The sequence below is a fragment of the Haliotis rubra genome, unplaced genomic scaffold (assembly GCF_003918875.1).
Source record: "Haliotis rubra isolate DU_JTF1 unplaced genomic scaffold, ASM391887v1 Scf73, whole genome shotgun sequence".
Lineage (NCBI taxonomy): Eukaryota > Metazoa > Mollusca > Gastropoda > Lepetellida > Haliotidae > Haliotis > Haliotis rubra.
In genome coordinates this window covers 1,894,748-1,914,905 of record NW_025767446.1, presented here as the reverse complement: position 1 = coordinate 1,914,905, position 20,158 = coordinate 1,894,748, and the positions used below count along the sequence as shown (strand labels likewise).

At 40.7% G+C, this 20,158-nt stretch overlaps 1 protein-coding gene and 1 long non-coding RNA gene across 2 annotated transcripts; both read left to right on the top strand.

Moving 5' to 3' along the window:
• The first annotated feature begins 6,673 nt into the window (after nt 1-6,673).
• LOC124259579 lies at nt 6,674-10,585 on the top strand. The gene is made up of 2 exons (XM_046693735.1): nt 6,674-7,911; nt 8,694-10,585. Exons 1-2 carry the CDS (start codon nt 7,557-7,559, stop codon nt 9,590-9,592), a joined length of 1,254 nt encoding a protein of 417 aa, XP_046549691.1. The 5' UTR covers nt 6,674-7,556; the 3' UTR covers nt 9,593-10,585.
• A 271-nt stretch (nt 10,586-10,856) lies between these two features.
• Nucleotides 10,857-19,634, top strand: LOC124259580. The gene is made up of 3 exons (XR_006893868.1): nt 10,857-10,867; nt 15,362-15,365; nt 19,587-19,634. It is a non-coding gene; the product is annotated as an uncharacterized LOC124259580 (long non-coding RNA).
• Nucleotides 19,635-20,158: the final 524 nt, after the last annotated feature.

Here is a 20,158-nt window from a genome sequence, read left to right as displayed (position 1 = left end):
AGCGTCATTTACTGTTGAACAGATGAACACCTGATGGCTAAACAGCCTGTGCTGTTCGGACTAAGAAGAAACATATTCCCAACAAACACGTAAACGTCCTCACCGTACGCCGCGCAATAACAAGCACATTGTGAATCTCGGCCTTACACTCAATATGCCTTCATGATTATGTACTATTGAAAGTTGATTTAATATATTTCAGAATAAATCTATTTTTACCATTATACGATGAACACGTTCCGTTGTTGTTTCATTTTATGTTGTTTAACGCCCACTCAGCAATAGTCGGACTTGGTCTCTTTGTAGCCCAGGAAAGGCTCGTATTTCATTGCACTTGATATCTTGTCTATTTCATTTTTGTTACAAAGAGATAATGTTGTTTCATCATTCCAAGTATCACTGTCGGGGTCAGGAACGGTTTTGAAATGAACATCCGGTTGTTGAAGCTAGCCTATCTCTATTCTAACTCTAGTCTGTGATCCACTGTGATGTTTGATCTTTCAGGTGCACATATCTTGTCCAGAGAGCCATGTCATGCTATAATCACATATTGGGCTTCTGAGAACCTGTTGGTTGGTTGTTGTTTATGGCCGCACTCAGCAATATTCCTGCTGTATGGCAAAACAATTTACACGTAATCGAGCACACTTGTACTAGTTCAGTGCATAATTTCGAATTGCAGAATCGGAAAATCCATTCCATTTTAGTAGCACCCACTAGCTTTTCCTGGAATTTAACTCTAGCGAAGAACTGGTTTCCTACGATCGGTTCGAGAGGCGTGTTCAGTAACAGTACCGCGAGTACTGAGCGCTGACCGTACATGTTATACCGCCTTAGTAATCACTGCGCGAACCCACGCGCGCTTATAAACACTGCCCCGGTAATGGCACTACATACGACCATGTTTCCTCCGTCCGTCACTAGTACTTCATTTCCAGACATGGTTAGACATTACAAAGAAATTTGATATGAAAGGTCATATACTGGAGATGAGGGTACCGTATCTGCGATGGGAGTACCGATCACAAATAGAAGCAAGTCTCTAATAGACGGAGGTATGGTCATCGTGATGCTCTTGAAATCAGCTTCACCCTCCCCCCAATCATCTCACGTCCTTCTCACTAATTTTTAAAATAACTCAGGTGCCTCCAGCGTTGCCTTTTTAAAAGGCTTTTCTTGTTTTTCCTAATGCGTAGCTTCCCTGCAATGCTAATGTCCTAAATGAAGCAAGTTTAGATTTCCTCAAGCTCCGGTGCTGAATCTCTCATCTCACTGGAGCTCCTTTTCAATTTAAATGGGATTATTTCTTTGGCGTTGGTCTAAATTACTCTTATAAACTCCCTTCTAACTGCCGTGTGGGACTATGCGAGTATTTGTGTTTTGTAAATGTCAGATCTATGATCTTTCCATTATACATAAAGGGTACTGTTTGTGCCGCTTTTCTTGTTCACGAAACTGAACCGTGATGAATAGGATCACCACCAATGTCACCAAAAGATAATCATATGGTGTCTCTCTACTGTTCGTCTAGGTCCAATGATGTTATATGCTACATGATTGGTTGGACATGATAAGGCCATGAACATCTTTATAATTGCATAAATTTGATTTCTCATGACAAAATATACTCTGTCATTATCTCTCCTGTTTAGCAGTCAAAAAAGCGACCAACCTTTCCCACAAAAATATTAATAATTTACTAAATACTTATTCGGGTCGACTGCACTCTGTTGACCTCTCAGGAATGAATCACTAAATAAACAGTGATGAAACAGGGTGCTCGAGTACAGGCTAACTCATCCCGATCATCGGTGGGGCACGCAACAAACTCATTCAATGGCAAGCCAATTGTTTACCCGAAAAGATGAGTGAGTGAGGGAGTTTAGTTTTACGCCTCACTCAACAATATTCCAGCTATATGGCGTCGGTTTGTAAATAATCGAGTCTGGACCAGACAATCCAGTGAACATCAGCATGCGTATTGATGACATGCGTCAACCAAGTCAGCGAGCCCGACCACCCGATCCTGGGACGTTTACACGCGTATAAATTGTGTCATAACATCACCCAACCTTCAAGACAGTTTGCATTTTACTGTATCTTTCATGCGACCTATTCAATTCCAAAACACAAGTAAGAGAAGTGGGACTAACGTTATTTATCCGTCTTACGTTTAAATGAAACCCCCGAATTTACGGTGGAATTGGCGATGATAAAGGGATGGCGAAAGTAGGGGCTAGATTATTTGTACATTGATGGAAACATACTCATATGGATCATATCCTTAAAACATAAATATCGGCAGATAATCTAATCACTGTAGAGTTGCATTATTTGCGAAATGGCTCCAGATACCTTGCATGGAAATAAACGTTCTGAAGGCTATTGTACTTATATCACACTAAACTCTCTGAAAGCCATTGACTAGTTAAAACCCGCTATCTATCCAATGCAGAGCTTACTCATGATCAATTTACACATGGAACTGTCAGTAGAAAAGCGGATCTCCTCGCCATATGTTACCAATTATCTCATTGCGTCACTGACTCTTAATGAACCATTGCTGGTGGTTTAATGCAGTTATATATCCGAACCATTGAAATAAATGCTAATATATGTCAATATGGTAATAATCCATGTACCTCTGACTATGAAATTTATAATAAATATAAACCTTGTCAAATACGATTTCAAGGGTATTTAAACTTGTGTCATCCATGAACAGCATTTACAATTACTTCTGGTGTTATACATGCATTATACGCTATTGTCATATTACTTACAAGATGCGTTTTTAGTTCAGGACCAGCGAAACATGGAGGCCCAAAGATATGTGCATTTCAAACGTCGAGTAAAACTGGATTTGGCCCAAATTGGGTATCTAGGTGGATTTATACTATGAGTGAGTGAGTGAGTGAGTGAGTATGGTTTTACGCCGCTTTTAGCAATATTCAAGCAATATCACGGCGGGGGACACCAGAAATGGGTTTCACACATTGTACCCATGTGTCGAATCGAACCCGGGTCTTCGGCATGACGAGCGAACGCTTTAAAGGAGAATACGAACGAAAACAAAACTTTTGATATATTGTAAAGGATATTCTAAAAGTCACATTCCGTGATTAAAATTGAACAAAAAGTTTGTAAAATAGCAATAACAACACAAAAACGTACTGGTCTTTCCGCCTATTACGGAAACACCCGACAGTTAATGAGCAGAGGGGGTATCACGTGACTTGACGTCATAAGTGCCTGTTGCTGATGGCTTCCTCTTTGATTTTACCTCACAACTTAACAGTGTCCGTGGATGCTGAAGCAGTAAAAGATGTTCCTGATGTCATTTCTGAAATGGATGTTAGACTGTATCAATACGATCCGATTTTACATCTTGCAAGACAATCTTCCTCTGAAGATGAAGAAGAAGAATCAAGCGAAACGGGGGCATCGCTTGAGGTCAAAATAAATTTTAAAATAGACCATATCATTTAACAAGATTACTATTTGTCAGCAAAATGTCATACAGTTCCAGCCAGCAAACTCACCCCTATAAATATATGACCAGTCACTAAGAATTATTTACGGACTGGTACTAAGTCACAAACACTTACACAGGCACGCACGCACGCACGCACGCACGCACGCACGCACGCACGCACGTGCATGCAAGTGGTGATACATATGCAATAATCACAAACACATGAATGAAAATCCCATTACACCTCATTTACGATCGACTCTAAGAAGACCGTTCCATGGTCAATTTGAATCTCATTATTATAATTGTTTATTCTCTCCACCCCTTTATCTGTCACGCGGCATGCCTTGTCGGGTACGGAGATGTACACGCGTCATACGTGACTGATTAAATGCCCTGAATTAACGACAAACGATCCGCAGAAGTCGTTACGTGATCGACAATCAAACACAGCTCCCAACTACGTCAGTCAATATTGGTCCAAAATTCGGATTTTATGACCGATTCTTTTATTTGCCCGAAGGAATGCTGAGTATTTTCAATCATAAAGAAATGTTATTGCTACATTGTCCTCAAAACATACAGGATGAATGCTGTAGGGCACCAGACAACAAATAAATACAAGCTTTTATGCAATGTGAATGACGGCTGGGCAGAATCATGCTGAATTCTGGTGATCCATTCATGTAATTCTTCATGCCTAATGGAACCAGTTTCGGCTGAAATTTGATATTGGGTATATTCTGGGATTCACTGTTTATATTTGAGATCGATGAGTTTTTAACGCATTTTGGAACACTAAGATTGAGATTAATGTCGGGAAAGAACCAGCATCTCAGACTGGCGAGGTTCATTCTTAGCCAGAATTATATTGAGCTCGGTCTGTCATAATAATGGAATGGAGCCGTGTATATTTGCTCAGTGACAGTCACATTTATAACATTCAAATCATACAATTTTTATACAGTTATCAAACACGCACGCACGCACACACGCATTTCAGACATAAAAAGGGAAACCACACACCCATGCACACATCAAAAGCGGTAACGATTCCTGTTTTCAGAATCATGCGCTTTATTTATAGCAGCACTCGGCAGTAATCCAGCTGTGTGGTCTGGACAAGGCAATCAAGTGACTGAAATCATAAGCATCGATGACATGCATCAACCAAATCAGTGAGCCTGACCACATTAGTCTCTTTCAACGAACTGCACGCGTTGCATGGTCAAGTCATCTGACGTTCAGGATATAGCTCTGTATTTGTTGAAGGCTGCTGCCGTGGCGAATTTGTCCTTCCTCGCGAGGCACCATTCCTTCAGACATATGAACGTCAACAAATCATAGTACCAGAATTGGTCTTCAGCAACCCATGCCTGTCATATGAGGCTGCCTTACTTGGTTGACACATGCTCAAGATGTTGATCACTGGATTGTCTGGTCCAGACTCGATAATATACGACCGCCGACATGTAGCTGGGATGTTTGTGAGTGCGGCCAGAAACAACTAAACAAACAAAAAACAAAACCGCACAGCAGGACAACGCCTCCATCATAATCACATTGAACTTATCGTTACAGATTTCAGTGTACAACAGAGTTCCTCAGGCTCTCTTGGACTGTAGTTTCGTCAGATTCGTCGTGCATCGAGTGAGTTAATATTTAACGTCACATCGGCAATATTTCAGCCATATAGTGACGAGAAATGTTTTATAAAACAATAAATTAAAGTTGCTAAATAATCAGTCATCGAAGGACTGTAAAATAACTAGGGTATCACAGATGGACGTCGCCCATCGAACATGTGTGGGATGAAATGAACGTCATGTACGACGACTTCAAAACCAGACGGTGACATTGGTCCAGCTGCGGTAGGCGTTGGTCAAGAGCCTGAATGACAGCCTACAAGCCAAAGCCTCTCTCATCCATCTTCTGTTGTCAATGAGGCGCCGTTGTTCAAGTGTGTCAATGCTGATGGTGGTCTTACCCGGCACTGACTTTTGAAGTGACATGAAACCAACTTCAAGCCCCAGAGGAAAGAAATGAGTTGAGGCAGGCACGATGATTTCGTGTTTTGTGGAAATAATTAATTATAGTGTTCATTTGAAAACGTCTGCGTGACTACATTGTCAAGCAAATTTGTCATCGTTTTCTGCAGACAACTGGCAAAAAATGAAGATCTTGTAAGATAATATATTATTTACCAGCAGAAAACGGGTCAGAGAGAGAGGGAGCGATATCGGAAATGAGCTATGGACGTCAGTACCTTATACTGTCAGCCACCAATGGAGGATAGTGAGTGGGTGAGTGGGTCTAGTTTTACGCCGCTTTTAGGAATATTCCAGCAATATCACGGCGGGGGACTCAAGGGAGGATACAAGTGAGGCTGTTTAAATCATTCAAACCAATTCATCATCTCAGATTTTGTCAGCAAAAGTCATTTCAAACAGGTATAGTGTCATACACAGTTCACGTAAGTGTTTCACATATACTTGCCTTGCATTTGTTTTGGAATAATGTATACGGGACCTCATTCCAAGCACTGGCAATCACTTATGGTCAGAACACGATGTGACTCCAAAACTAGAACAAATGGACTCCCCAATAGAAAGGTACTGGTAAATGCCGTATTTTCTGTTTGATCAGATTCAGTGCAATATTGGCACCAGTGTTAAATTAATGTCACCCTGTGTGATTATTTAATGCCACACCATTATCCTTTTGTCAAAACGTAACCTGACATTTTGCAGGATTACCATTATTCTAAGAAACTTGAGTGAAACTGCATGATTTTGAGAATGCCAAATTGAAGGAACTAATAACTTCTTTGAGAGGCTTTTAGAAGTTGGAGTAGTGAGAAAGGATAGCAATACATGGATGAACACTGTATTAAAGAAATTGTTCATCCACATATTGGTTCTCATTGTTATAAAGCTATTCGTTCATAAAGTATTGTCTGTAATCAAGTTGTTCATCCATATATTGTTATCCTTCCTGAATGAACAAAAACCTTTTTTTCTCTCAAATTAGCAACAAATAAAAGAAGAATAAAAGAACAGCGTGTTACATCCTTAACATTATGGTGAGATAAATAGTTATTAAAGAAAAATTGCAAGTGATTGAATATTTTTATACGCCGCGCCAGCAATGTGCAGATTTTCGCAGAGATTACAATTATGTACCAACATAATTAACATTATCAACTCGAAGGTGGGATTAGCAGAAATCGATAGCAATACTTATTACAGATCAATACGCCTTCATCAACAATGAGATGTTGGTGTTGAGGCTAATGCATCTTTGACATAAATCTCCCCACCACATTGATCTGTGCCATTACCCTCAATGTCACTGACTTGAGTGAGAAACGTCTCCAACACCACTTCGTTCACTATTCCCCCTGCCCCATGAGACAGATCCCGCACACTAACACACTCTCAATACAGCTGAGGCATGTAAATGTACTTCCCTAACTCTTTCTCGCTGTCTGCGGAGGCCACATGTGAGACGAACGGCTGGCGTAAATATAGAACGCTTTCCAGTGACAGCTTGATCCGTCTATCTAGTCAAGATGTGCGGTTCAGTCTCGGGTCACGCTCACTCGACCAGCAGGTTCATTTGACCTAGAACCTGTCTGTCAGCTGTAAATCCCGCAGCTTGCACGTGATCCTATAAAAATAGCATGAGCCATGTTGTGAACTTGCTATGGGAATCGATACTGAGCTCGAAAGCAACTTGAGCCGTCTCAAGGTGAATTAGTGTCACGTGATCAACAACTGTCTCGTTGTACCGCGGTGCTTGTATACGGATATAACACTGTGATTCACTCTGAACAGGGGGTCGAAATTAGCTTGGCAGTTCTTCGGTTATGTGTGTCATTGATACTGTAACAAACTAAACAGGCCACGTTACTGTGCCGACTTTTGCGCTATAACGAGGTAGATATGAGCGAGAGTTGAGGTTGCGCTCATTTGACCACTGTTCTTTTGTTGTGTTGATTCTCTGACAGTGGAATGTCCGCACGACGCACCAAGAAGGTGCATTTGGAAACTTTTCTAACTTAACCCACCACACTACAGTGATGTTTAAGAGATCCATCAACTTCTCGCCCTTTGAGAAAGATCAGCTATTACGCCTCATCAGGGAGTACATCGTTATATTCGAGGACAAGCGTTTGGATGGAGTGGGGAGACGCGAGAAGGAGCGAGCTTGGCTGGAGCTGACGGACAGATACAACTCGCAGGATAATGTCAACCTCCGGACCAGCAAACAGCTACAGGCATGTTGGAAAAATCTCAAGAACAGAGCTAAGGATGTAACAGAAGCTTGCAAGAGAGGGGAGGAGTTCCCATTCTTTACAATGTCCAACAGTCTTAATTCGAGTTACCTCCCTTACAATTCTTTCAACGAGGATGAAAATGGATACGAGATACGAGGTATGTCCTCAATGTAACGCAGTTATGCATCGGTTAACACCAATGGCACACAGCGTTTCGTTCTTTTTTCTCAGCAGCATTTATCTTTTGTTTCATATGGTATTATATTGTTTCACACATGACATGTTTAGAGCGACTGATTAGTAATGAGCTGTTCAGTTGACTATATAATTTCAAAATAATTTCATATAGATTCTTTATAATTTTTGAAAGATATTTAAGTTAAAACAGTTTCGAATCGTGTAGATTTTTCACAGCTATTCAAGAAGTCATTGAATTTTTTAAAATATGTATTGAAGACAATGCTTAAAATTAAATGATGGGCGTTGCGGTAGCCTAGTAGTAAAAGCGTTCGCTCGGAACGGGTTCGATCCCCCACGTGGCTACAATGAGTGAGTGAGTTTAGTTTTACGCCGCACTCAGCAATATTCCAGCAACATGGCGGCTTCAATCAGTGAAGCCCATTTCTGCTGTTCTTCACCGTGATATTGCTGCAATATTGCTATAAGCGGCGCTTATCCGGGCCAGTTTAATCAGACGTTGTCATCTTCCGTACGATATTTACGTGAAGCGAAATACGTATATTTAGAAATGTTTCATTTATCTCGGTAGCCGAAATTGAACTTTATATCTATGCATACTGTGAAATATAGTTGATAGTTAATGATGACACTAAAGTTTATTTAAATCATGGCACATTTGTACGATGGATACTGTGAAATATAGTGGTTGTATTATGTCGCTTATGTTTATTAAAATTAAAATTTGTCCTATATTTCCAGTGAAAGCAGAGCATGACAGCGATGTCGAAGATGCCACCCAAGACGACATAACTGTCACCTTTAACTCCCATCAGCAACCCTTCTCCGTCAGCAATTCCCCCTCACCCCCTCCGACGTCTGCCCAAGTGAACTACGTTTACTCTCCCACCGCATCCACGCCATCGTTAATAATTCCTCAGTCATCAACACATGCGCACTCATCATCATTCTCCGTGCTGACGTCATCCCCATCTCGTTCCCCTTCCCGCGAAGAACCACCGGAGGAGAAGGTTCAGCGCCTGGAAAGAAGTGGTACCACGAGATTACCATGTTCGGTGCCAACATACAGAGCGCCAGAACGAAGCATCAGCAAGTCGGTAGATCGTATTGCTACGTCTATACTCTTTGAACGAGGTGTGTACGACCACTCAGGGCCTCAGGGATTGTTTGTTCCACGTGTGGACCACTATACCAAGAGGACAGAATCTGCATCAAGTGATGGAAACCTTCCACAGCGCGATAACTCAATACAAATCAACCAACAGTATAGCAATACAAGTCCACCATATTACAAAAATGCTCACCGATTTAACAGTTCTACACAACCTTTAAGAAAGGGCGGTAACTCCCATCGTCCTATTTCGTCATCAAGACCAATGACGTCGAGTTCAGTCCGGGCTAATGTTAATGGCCACGTACCTCTTATGTCGCCTCACAAGGTGAAGAAAGCTGCTCAATATAGAAGACTGGAACATGAGGTAAGGATGAAGAACTTGAAGTTCGAGAGGAGTTGTGTTGAAGCAGAACACAAGCTGAAATGTGAACTTTTGCATTTGAAGATCAAATACTATAAGAATAAACTAGAAGAACGTTCCAATCGACCCTCTCAAACCGGCCTCACCCATGTTGGACCCGAATAGCCTGCTGGAGGTTAATTTTGTGTGGATTCTTTCTTACCGTCCGGGACTGCAGGATAATATTATATAGGCGGTGTTGAGGGTTTATTGTTCGGCCTATGGTGTCCACCATTTATCCGTTGACGGGTGTCTTGATACTTAAAGGATATTTAAGAAAGGAGTGAAAATTCAGTGTCGTGATACTTGCCAACTAACAATGGGTGCTACTGAGAAGAGACACACTTCTAAACAGCCAGTATTTACTCAAGATATACTCAGGGTAGCTGATGCATTATATATATTAATGTGGGCAATACATTTCGGTGGCTAGCCTCGATCTTAAGGGCAATGTGGACTTGTTTCACAAGAGCTACACATGACATGCCAATAACCCTAGTCAAACTGCGGTGTGTACTCACAAATCTGTTACCTATTTTGTTTATATACTGAGATGATAATGATGTTATAACATGCCTCTGACATAATATTGATAATTATTTACATTTAGTTAAAGATGATCAATACAAAGGAAGTTAAAGATCACAAGACTCATTTCAATTTCTTTTATTCAGGGTACTGAAGAGGCCACAGGCCTATAGTACAATACAATCACTGTGAATATAAATTAAGGTTATTGTTCAAAGCAACAAATCTACAAATTGTTAAAAATCTATCAATGTACATCTATCATGGGTTCAACAGTAGAAAATTTGTTTTAAATACCCTGTAACTGTACACACTTGTATTGTACTATAGGCCTGTGGCCTCTTCAGTACCCTGAATAAAAGAAATCACAAGACTCTTTTTATACGACCTGGTGGTGACTGCAACACATAATCTTCGTTGTGATCTTTAACTTGTTTTGAGTAGTATATTTGACAGATATGGGGATTAACCCTTTCGTTAAGTGCAAACTGCAACGATGAGACATTCATACTCGTTATTAAGCTATTTGATGCATCATTATAGCTGCGCTGAAATCTTATAACAACAAAATGCCCTTTCCAATAACAAAAAGCGACAAAGCCGTGTCGATATTCAAAAGAAAGCTCTGTCAAGAGCAGAATCGATTATCGACCATATCCTGAGCATGATTGAACCATCGTCAGTAATGATAGTACCAGCTGGATAAATGGAGCGGTTTCTGCTCGCTGATCACAAACACATGCAGACGCTCGTCAATTGCTCATCTGCAAAATGACGGGATTCCATGGTTCAAGTCGAAATAGGGAATTGTATCTGACATTTTTTTGTCACTTATGCAACAATATGGAAATGCTATTCACATTTCAACAATATGTTTTTAGGCAAGATTATAACCTTGATCAAAGTTCTGAGCAAGAGACGCGTGACAGTCTTTGAAAGCTTTGTTGAACGAGCATGCTCCAGTACCAGGCCACTGTACTGAATCTATCAATATGTTACAGTATAACGAGAGAATGCTTAACCGCGCTTTCTAATCTGGTGCTTCAAACGAAGAGCTTGGATAGCTCGTTTAGTGTTATACTCAAACAGTAAAGTCTTCATTGTCTTCACATAATAGGATGGACTTGCTTGTCAAACTGCAGCTATCGTTTCTATTTTCGTGATTTCCATCGTCGGGTTGTTTTTACTTTTTCTTCGGATTGTTCATACCCAACCACTTGTCGCTGAAGTCACCCCGGGGTTAACCAATAATATTAACCTTTAACGTGGTGAGATGGTCCCCACATTATTATGGATGACATTATTGAGTCCTGTTACGAAACCGACTCAGTAAACACTGGATTCTGAAGTCAATGAACCAAGCTTTGCTCATGACCTTAGAGGATGCTAAGATCAACGTGTTCAATAAAACACGTATTTGTATTCACACTGAGCAAAGTGAATATTGTACTTATCTTGCCCGTCCTTTAACCTTTTTCTTATGGTTTATGTTTTGTTGTACGAAGTTGTAACGAGAAACGTTTCCCAAAATTTTGGCATATGTTAACCGATATATTTATATACATATATGTATACATGTACTTACGAAGTATCCCATGTAGAGTGGTGTGTATGTGTCTTCAAACGAACATATGTGAGTGTTCTTTGCTACTGTTATCAAAATGTGTTTTCTGTTGAAATATCTTGTTATAATATGATTATTATTATACCTATTTCCATACCTTGATGTGTGACTTTCCAACCAACTGGTATCATAGTCATTCTGATTCTAACGAGTGATGTGATTTTATAATGAAGTATATTTTATCATTCCTAATTAAAATTGCCTTACACAAATGCTATTGTTTTCCATATATTGTAATGCCACGGATACCTTCGACTACAAGTACATCGACATATGTACTGAAAAAGCGTTGCGGTTTAACCGCTTCTTTCATGTTATTGTAGTTATTACATCTCATGATAAATTAATTGTAGACATGCCGACTAATCTGTGGTCTTCAGCTAGTTCTTTATAATGGACGAACATCGATGTTATCTGACTGATTGATTGTTGTTTAATGCCGCACTCAGCAATATTCCAGCTATATGGTGTCATCGATGCTATCTAGTGAGCGACTATGGTTTGACGCTGTTTTTAGCAATATTCCATCAATATCACGGCGGGGGACACCAGAAATGAGCTTCGCACATTGCACAAATGTCTGAAATTGAACTCGGATTGTTGGCATGAAAAGCGAAAGCGTAAACCACTAGGTTAATCCAAAGGGCCTATTTAGTATGTAAACTATTTTATAGGCTCTTGTAGACTGTACAATATGCTAGATTTATTACGGATTGTGGGAACAATTGCAGAGCAGAAACCAAGGTGGCGCATATCCCTTTGGCGGAACCAACTGTGATGTTGCTCCTTGTGGTCAGATATTCCTCAAAAGAAATAATGATACTTGATAAGATATGAGGACCAAACAGAGTTATTATAAGAGTAAGTAGGGGGAGTGTATTGAGGTAGTCTTCAAATTTGTCTTCGTGTTACCTAACACCCGTGAAGATCCGGGTTATAATTGATCTTCAGTATCCCATGCTTGTCGTAAGAGGCAACTAACGGGATCGGGTGGTCAGGCTCGCTGACTTGGTTGACACATGTCATCTTATCCCAGTTACGGAGATCGATGCTCATGCTGTTGATCACTGGATTGTCTGGTCCAGACTCGATTATTTACAGACCGCCGCCATATAACTGAAATATTGCAGAGTGCGGCGTAAAACTGAACTCACTCACTCACTAATTGAGTTACGAATTGTATTTTGGTAGGGAAGAGGAAGGGGGTGATAAGACAATTGTGTAGCATTGCCAGAAGTTACCCTTGCCCCAAGGGCAATTATTCTTCATTCAGCTGATAGCAGTCTCAAAGTACTCCAACGGATTCGATATACAGGATATACGTAGATGTGCCTTTTGTTTAATGACAGAGTTTGACATAAAACATGTGAATATTTTCTGTTTCCTTTGAGATTTTAGAAACCCATGTCACACACTTATAATAGGATAAGATTTACAACTCTCTCTCTCTCTCTTCTCTCTCTCTCTCTCTCTCTCTCTCTCTCTCTCTCTCTCTCTCTCTCTCTCTCTCTCTCTCTCTCTCTCTCTCTCTCTCTCTCTCACACACACACACACACACAATCAATCAATCAGAGTTAGATTTCTTTTGTGAACGTGTCAGCATTGTTTTGAACAGCTAAGGAAATTCATTTTATCTTTAATAGCAAACCGAAGCACATTCTTGATATAATATATGTGTTAAAGGTCACATGCAACCACAAAATCAAACATAATTAAAACACAATTATCACTTATTCATGACATAATATACATTGCTGGTTATGAAAAAAACATAAATACAAAATTATAAGCGTACACTCGCAAATCAAAAGTGCAATATTTTGTACTTGGGTTTACTTCCTAACAAAAGAAGCAGCCGGGATACCGAACCCAGTCAGAGCGGGTGGGTGTGCACTCAAGTGTAACGGCTGGTTCATTTGCAGATGCCCTCACGGCTCATTGTGTGTGTATATATAGAGATGTTGGGTTTTGTAAATACATGCTCATTATTTGTGTATAACATTTTGCAATCAACAGACATCATAACATGTCATGTGTACAAGTATCACACCTGCCTGTCTGTGTAATTACATAATGTGACAGAGACCGAACTCGGGCCATAAATCAATGCGTTTTGTTTATGGTGTATAGCCTGATAGTTCAAATTGCATGTGGTCAGTGATTGAAATTGTGTATTGAATATTGTCATTAGCAGACGGGCAGGCAGACACATAGGTGCCAATAAAACAGACATTGAGTTTTGTCTGTGACAACGACATATCTATATCACAGTTAGAAATTCTGTCGACGCTAAATAATGACATTGCTTTTAATTAAGTATCGAACTGAGAAAGTGACTCGGTAAGAAGAACGTGTGGTGAAATAAACAAAAGAACTTATATAAACACAGTTAAATCGGTAATCTACTGTAATAACATGTAAAAAGCTCGCGCCTGTGAAATATCAACAAAACATTAGAAAAATAGTTCACACCAAAGCCTTCACCGAATATTCACCGGACAACCCGCTTCCAAGCTCCGCGAACCTATTTCACTGCGCAAGTGCTATGAGCGCAGCCCAGCTGTTGAAACCACTTCAATTCCCCCAAGCGCTGGGGGAAAGTTGGTGAATCCTTGAACTACGATTTCGCGCGGTTTTTTTCATCGCGTTATTTTTCAACTTTGTAAGTTGAATTTGTATTTTTGATGATTTGTTTTGGTAAGTCCATACCGAAAGGTATCAGAATCGGCAAAGTTGTGTTTTACGTTGCATGTGACCTTTAATGTATTATGTATGCTAGTGACAAGCGACGTGCGTGCCCAGTTCTCTAACATAGTCCCGTGGAGTATACATGTAACGCTTACCGAGGACTGTCAACCGAGAGATACAAAACACCAGGGGTACGTTAAACTGTTTACCTACCTCTTTTTCTCCTTTATCGAGGGCCAGTGGGATAGCCTAGTGGCTGGAGCCTTCGCTCGTCACGCCATAAATCCGGGTTCGCTTCCCCACGTGGGTACGATGTTTAAGGCGCATTTCTTGTGTCCTCCATCTTGGTCTTGTTGGAATATTCCTAACTGCGGCGTAAAACAGTGCTCATTCGCTCTTTTTGAATATTGTACTACAGTACGGACATCAGAAACCTGACCGAATGGATTACAGGAAATGGATCATTGCCTCATTCGAGTGTTCTGTTCGCTCACTTTTTCGAATGCTAAAAGATCTCGTTTATAGGTCACCGTGCAAATCCGTTGTAACGAATTCCCTTCCTTCCATCTTCTGTTTATGCAATGTCTTCTCGTTATCATCACGTATATTTGACACGGATCGATGTACAATAAGTAGGTCATTCGGTACAGTACAGTAAGCATGGAGATATATATATATATTTTACAATCAATGCAGTTCATTGTTATTGTATACGAGCACGGGGCTTCTGAATGATTACTGATGTTGTAGGTTCATTGCAGCGTGTCTCCACTTATCGACTGTTAACTGAACGTAAGCCGATTGAATGCGCACTTAACACAGAGGAGCGAAGGAATTGTGTGGGTTAAACTGACATCGTGGCACGTGGACGTGCAACGCATTCCGCTGTTTACAGACTAATAGTTTGACACATTTTGTATTTGCAAGTGACTAGACCCTAGGACTCCTATTATGCGCATATCAGCTTAATTTATTACTATATCTATTTGTGCATTATCATATTACACTGGTGTTGAATAGGGTGAACATTGACAGAGTAACCTATCCAAGTACAGCTATGTGTGATAAAGCTTGTTTGATGTACACGTTCAGTGTGATGATAATGCTGAAGCGAATGGTGTAGGCGTCTCTGTTGCTTCGATATTATCACTCTTTGTTCTTGTACCTGGACTGTTCAAAGCGGCGTCAAAACTTGAAACTCACTCACTCACTCACTCAGGTGTATGTGACATTAACACGGACGAAATACCCATGATGCTCGTTAAGGTGTTGTTGTTCACTTTGTTACTACTATTCCATTCCAAAGTGACCGCCTCCGTGGTGTAGTGGTTAGAGCGTCCGCCCGGAGAGCGGAAGGTCGCGGGTTCGATCCCCGGCCGCGTCATACCAAAAGACGTTAAAATATGGTACTTGTTGGTCCCTGTCTGGCGCTCGGCATTAATGGGTACAACAAGGACTGGTCGGCTCGGAGTCTGTCTGAGTGGGGTATTCATGCTTCACTGCGGCATGGTATCTCAGTGGGCTAGCACTATAAAACCAGCTTCAGTCTGGGCTAGTACAAGCAGCCGCACATACACATACACACGCATGCACGTCGTCATATGAGCGAAATATTCTCAAGCACGACGTTAAACCCAATTTCACCTCACCTCACCTCACCATTCCAAAGTAAAGGTGTCCATGGACGTTAATACTTTGGATATGGATTTAAGACCACACGATTTTAACATGATTATTTATCAACGCTTGAGTGATCAGTCTCGACTATCCTCCGACGTCCATTGGACATCAACAGCATGATGATGATGACAATTGAGTTATGTGAATGGGTAATTTGATAATCAATGACATATCAAGCGTGTAGTGCTCAACAGATAACTCTCGTCACTCACTATATAACATTCACAATATTGTATGCCATGGCACACTTTTCACATAAATGACATTTTCCAGTACGGCTTTTGATATATTTTAGTTGCATCGGGGTTTGAAAATATTCTACATCCAGTAGAAATAGCTACAACACTTCCGGTTCTCGTGCGACAATATCATTTTGTAATGAATAGCTGTTACAGCATATGTAGTCTATGTATCTGTGATACACATACTGCGATTGTTCCCATATTGATAATTGCATTTACAGCTATGGCAATGCATGTGTGTATGTATGTATTGGATGGACATTATGTTTCCGTAACCGTAGATCAGTTCCACGTCTTTAGTGAACACTGAACCATGGCCCGTCACTTGTATTACTTTAAGGTCATGTACAGCAAAGATTCCTGGCAGTTCCATAGCAACTTGCAGTGAGTGGGTTTAGTTTTACACCACACTCGGCAATATTCCAGCTATATGGCGGCATCCACTGGCAGTGAGCTTCAAGGTTAACCAATCTTGCCCTCAAATGGACCAGCATAGTCCGTATAGACAGGAACAAGTGCTATCCACTTGGAATGAGCTTCAAGTGCTATCAATAGCAACTTGCCTTAAAATGGACCAGCATATTCCGTATAGACAGAATCAAGTTCTATCCACTCGCAGTGAGCTTCAATTGCTATCATTAGCAGCTTGCCTTCAAATGGACCAGCATATTCCGTATAGACAGAATCAAGTTCTATCCAGTCGTAGTGAGCTTCAGTTGCTATCATTAGCAGCTTGCCTTTAAATGGACCAGCATATTCCGTATAGACAGAATCAAGTTCTATCCACTCGCAGTGAGCTTCAATTGCTATCATTAGCAGCTTGCCTTCAAATGGACCAGCATATTCCGTATAGACAGAATCAAGTTCTATCCACTCGCAGTGAGCTTCAACTGCTACCATTAGCAGCTTGCCTTCAAATGGACCAGCATAGTCGTATAGACAGAATCAAGTTCTATCCAGTCGTAGTGAGCTTCAATTGCTATCATTAGCAGCTTGCCTTCAAATGGACCAGCATATTCCGTATAGACAGAATCAAGTTCTATCCACGCGCAGTGAGCTTCAATTGCTATCATTAGCAGCTTGCCTTCAAATGGACCAGCATAGTCGTAAAGACAGAATCAAGTTCTATCCAGTCGTAGTGAGCTTCAATTGCTATCTATGGACCGGCATAGTCAGTATAGACCAGAGTGTGCCGGGTGTACATCCTCGAGCATTTTGGCATTATGAGACAGTGGAATGACTACTCGTCTGAAGTGAGTTGATCCTTGTCACAGTATACCGTTTCAATTCTTCCCCAGAAGCTTGATGAGACTAACCACTCTCTACCTTAATGGACACTTGAAAACACAGAGCCAGTTCTCGTCCATCACTTGATGTCATGTGAGTACTGTAGAACATTCCAGAGCATGAGTGTACCTGCCATAATTGGTGTTTAATGTACATGTGGAATATTCGTCATTGGTTTTCTACTGAGGCAACCGGCATTACCACGATGTACTGCTCCTTTGAAATAGGTTATATAGCCAAACACATATCGTCTCTCTATACTCAGAAACAATAGGTATTGTGACATGGGAGATTTTCCATTCTTATTGCATTTCTTACTGTAACCAGAGAAAGAGCGTGTTAAAAGGGGCGAAGAAACAGAACGAAGTAGTAGCTGCATGCAGTTGCTCAAATATTATACCAGTGTAAAATACACTCATTATACTCTCATTATTGCCTATAAATATTTGAGATTCTCTGATGTAATTATTAACTAAACCTAAATGGAATCGAAGTATTCATAACATTTTCATTAGAATATATCTACAAGCAAACCTAACAGTAGATGTGTATGTGGCAGATTGAACACTGACAGCTACATAGCAGGCTATAGAGACGTAAGATGGACACATCCATCAACGCCATCGCGCACGCTGACGGTCTATTCTATGGCGGTCGCAGTTGCATCGCCGTACAAGATATAGTTACGTAACAATACAGCAGCGACGTATCATCGGTCACGATTAACATTCAAGACAATGTACAATTCATTCAGTAAGGTATCACACAAAGTCAAAACATAGGAGGGCGATTACTATAAAAGCCAAGCATCTTCACTGGTCAGTACACAACACCACTGACAGTAAACTGCTTGACTGTAATCGTTGCTCTTCTTCTTATCAAGGTAAGAAACATTTACTTGTTTGTGACAAGAGGTAACATGTTTCATTTGATATAACTGTGTGTTATGTCCGAGAGGAACATTCACGTTCGCACGAGTCAAGAACTGCCGGACATACATGTGATCAGTGTTTGCCCTTAACCCTGAAAAGCTGCAGGCCGTAAGGACCAAGAACCATAAACAATTGTGGGTCCTGATCAGAATGTGTAGACCCTATATTTTAATATGGAAATACTACTCTTAGAATTTGGGGATGAAAAAGCTGACGGCCATAAGGACCTGCAGAAAACTAAAGCTCTGGTTCCGAGTGGTTTTCAGTCGGCTTCGGGCCTAAGGACAGACGTTAATTTCGAACGCTTCAAAGTGGTTTAAGTGCTTCAGTTTGTTCTTTGTTTAACGCCACACTCGGCAGATGTCCAACTATATGATGGGGGTCTGCACATGGTCGAGTTTGGATCAGACAATCCAGTGATCATGAGCATCGATCTAAGGAACAGACTGATTACTTTTCAATGCTCATCGTGGCCACTTTTTGAAGTATCTCACCTCTTTATGGTTAACAAACATTGTAATGAACAAGCTAAAAATGTACTACCATTGGATTACACAAGTCAGAGATCTTCACACTTTGAACATGGTCGCCTAATGATGCGGTCAAACACTCGCTTATATAATTGGTAAAGAGAGCTATGCTCTCAAATCCCGAAGCGTCATCCTGTATGCCCGCCCACGTCCAGCCTACTGCTGGTTGTAAGAGGCGATGAAACTGGATCGGCAGCAGAGGTTATCTGAAGTACTTATGCGTCCCATACTCTGTTTCACATTCCCTGAACCACAATATTACCTTCTGTCAAACCTTTCTGCAATGCAGTTGCCCTAAATGAAGCAAGTCTAGATTTCCCTAGATCTGAAACTGTGAGCACGGGGTGACCCCTTTTCAGTCTAAGTGGAGTTATTTGTTTCTATCATTTTTTATATTTTAAAAGACTCAGCGTTAGTCTAATGTGTGCCACTGTAACAGGAATTTTATTAAATGTAGTTCCTGGAAACGATTTTGTCTGGCAAGGGTTTTGTAAACGGATAGTCGTTACAAGACCTGATACCTGAACACAAGCACCTGCTAATGAATTACATAGTGCTGAAGCTTAATGGCACAATGTCACACATTTGCGACACTATTTTGGCCTATAGTTTATATATTTTGGCATAAGCACTCACTTTAGCTTACCATTGATGCAATAAAAAACGTATTATCCCTAACGACTTGCCTGAAATCGATAATTGAAACTCGAAGCGAACAGAGAACACTTGTCATATATGGAATGTAAACAACTGCTCCATGCATCGAAAACTGTCGCACGCGGTGTTGTCGGTGTTTGTCAAACTGGTTTCAATCAAAAGTGTGCGTAGGATATTCGTAAAGAGCGCTTCAAGGCACATAACTCTATGGGGTTCGCTTGAAATAATGTTCGGCCGGTAGAGGGCACGAGAGTCGATTTAATGCAACGTTGCATTAACTTCTTCGAACGTTTTAATTTAATATTGTTACGTACATAACACGTATTTTGGGGGGAATAATTATATGGTAGCTTCGAATTCCTTGAGGGCTGATAGTTAGTATTATTGGGAGAAATGCATTATTTATTTTTAGAGAAGTGTGGCGTGACATGGCGCATTTAATGCGTGTCTCTAGATATGCCTGCCCCCATGTGCAAATTACGGTTATAACCAACTCGAAGGGACCACTAAGTCTAGATCGCTTT

Coding starts and splice junctions, on each gene's coding strand:
- LOC124259579 (XM_046693735.1), top strand. CDS start 7,557: ATGTTTAAGAGATCCATCAACTTCTCGCCCTTTGAGAAAGATCAGCTA. Junction 7,912..8,693: donor AAATGGATACGAGATACGAG/GTATGTCCTCAA, acceptor CTATATTTCCAG/TGAAAGCAGAGCATGACAGC.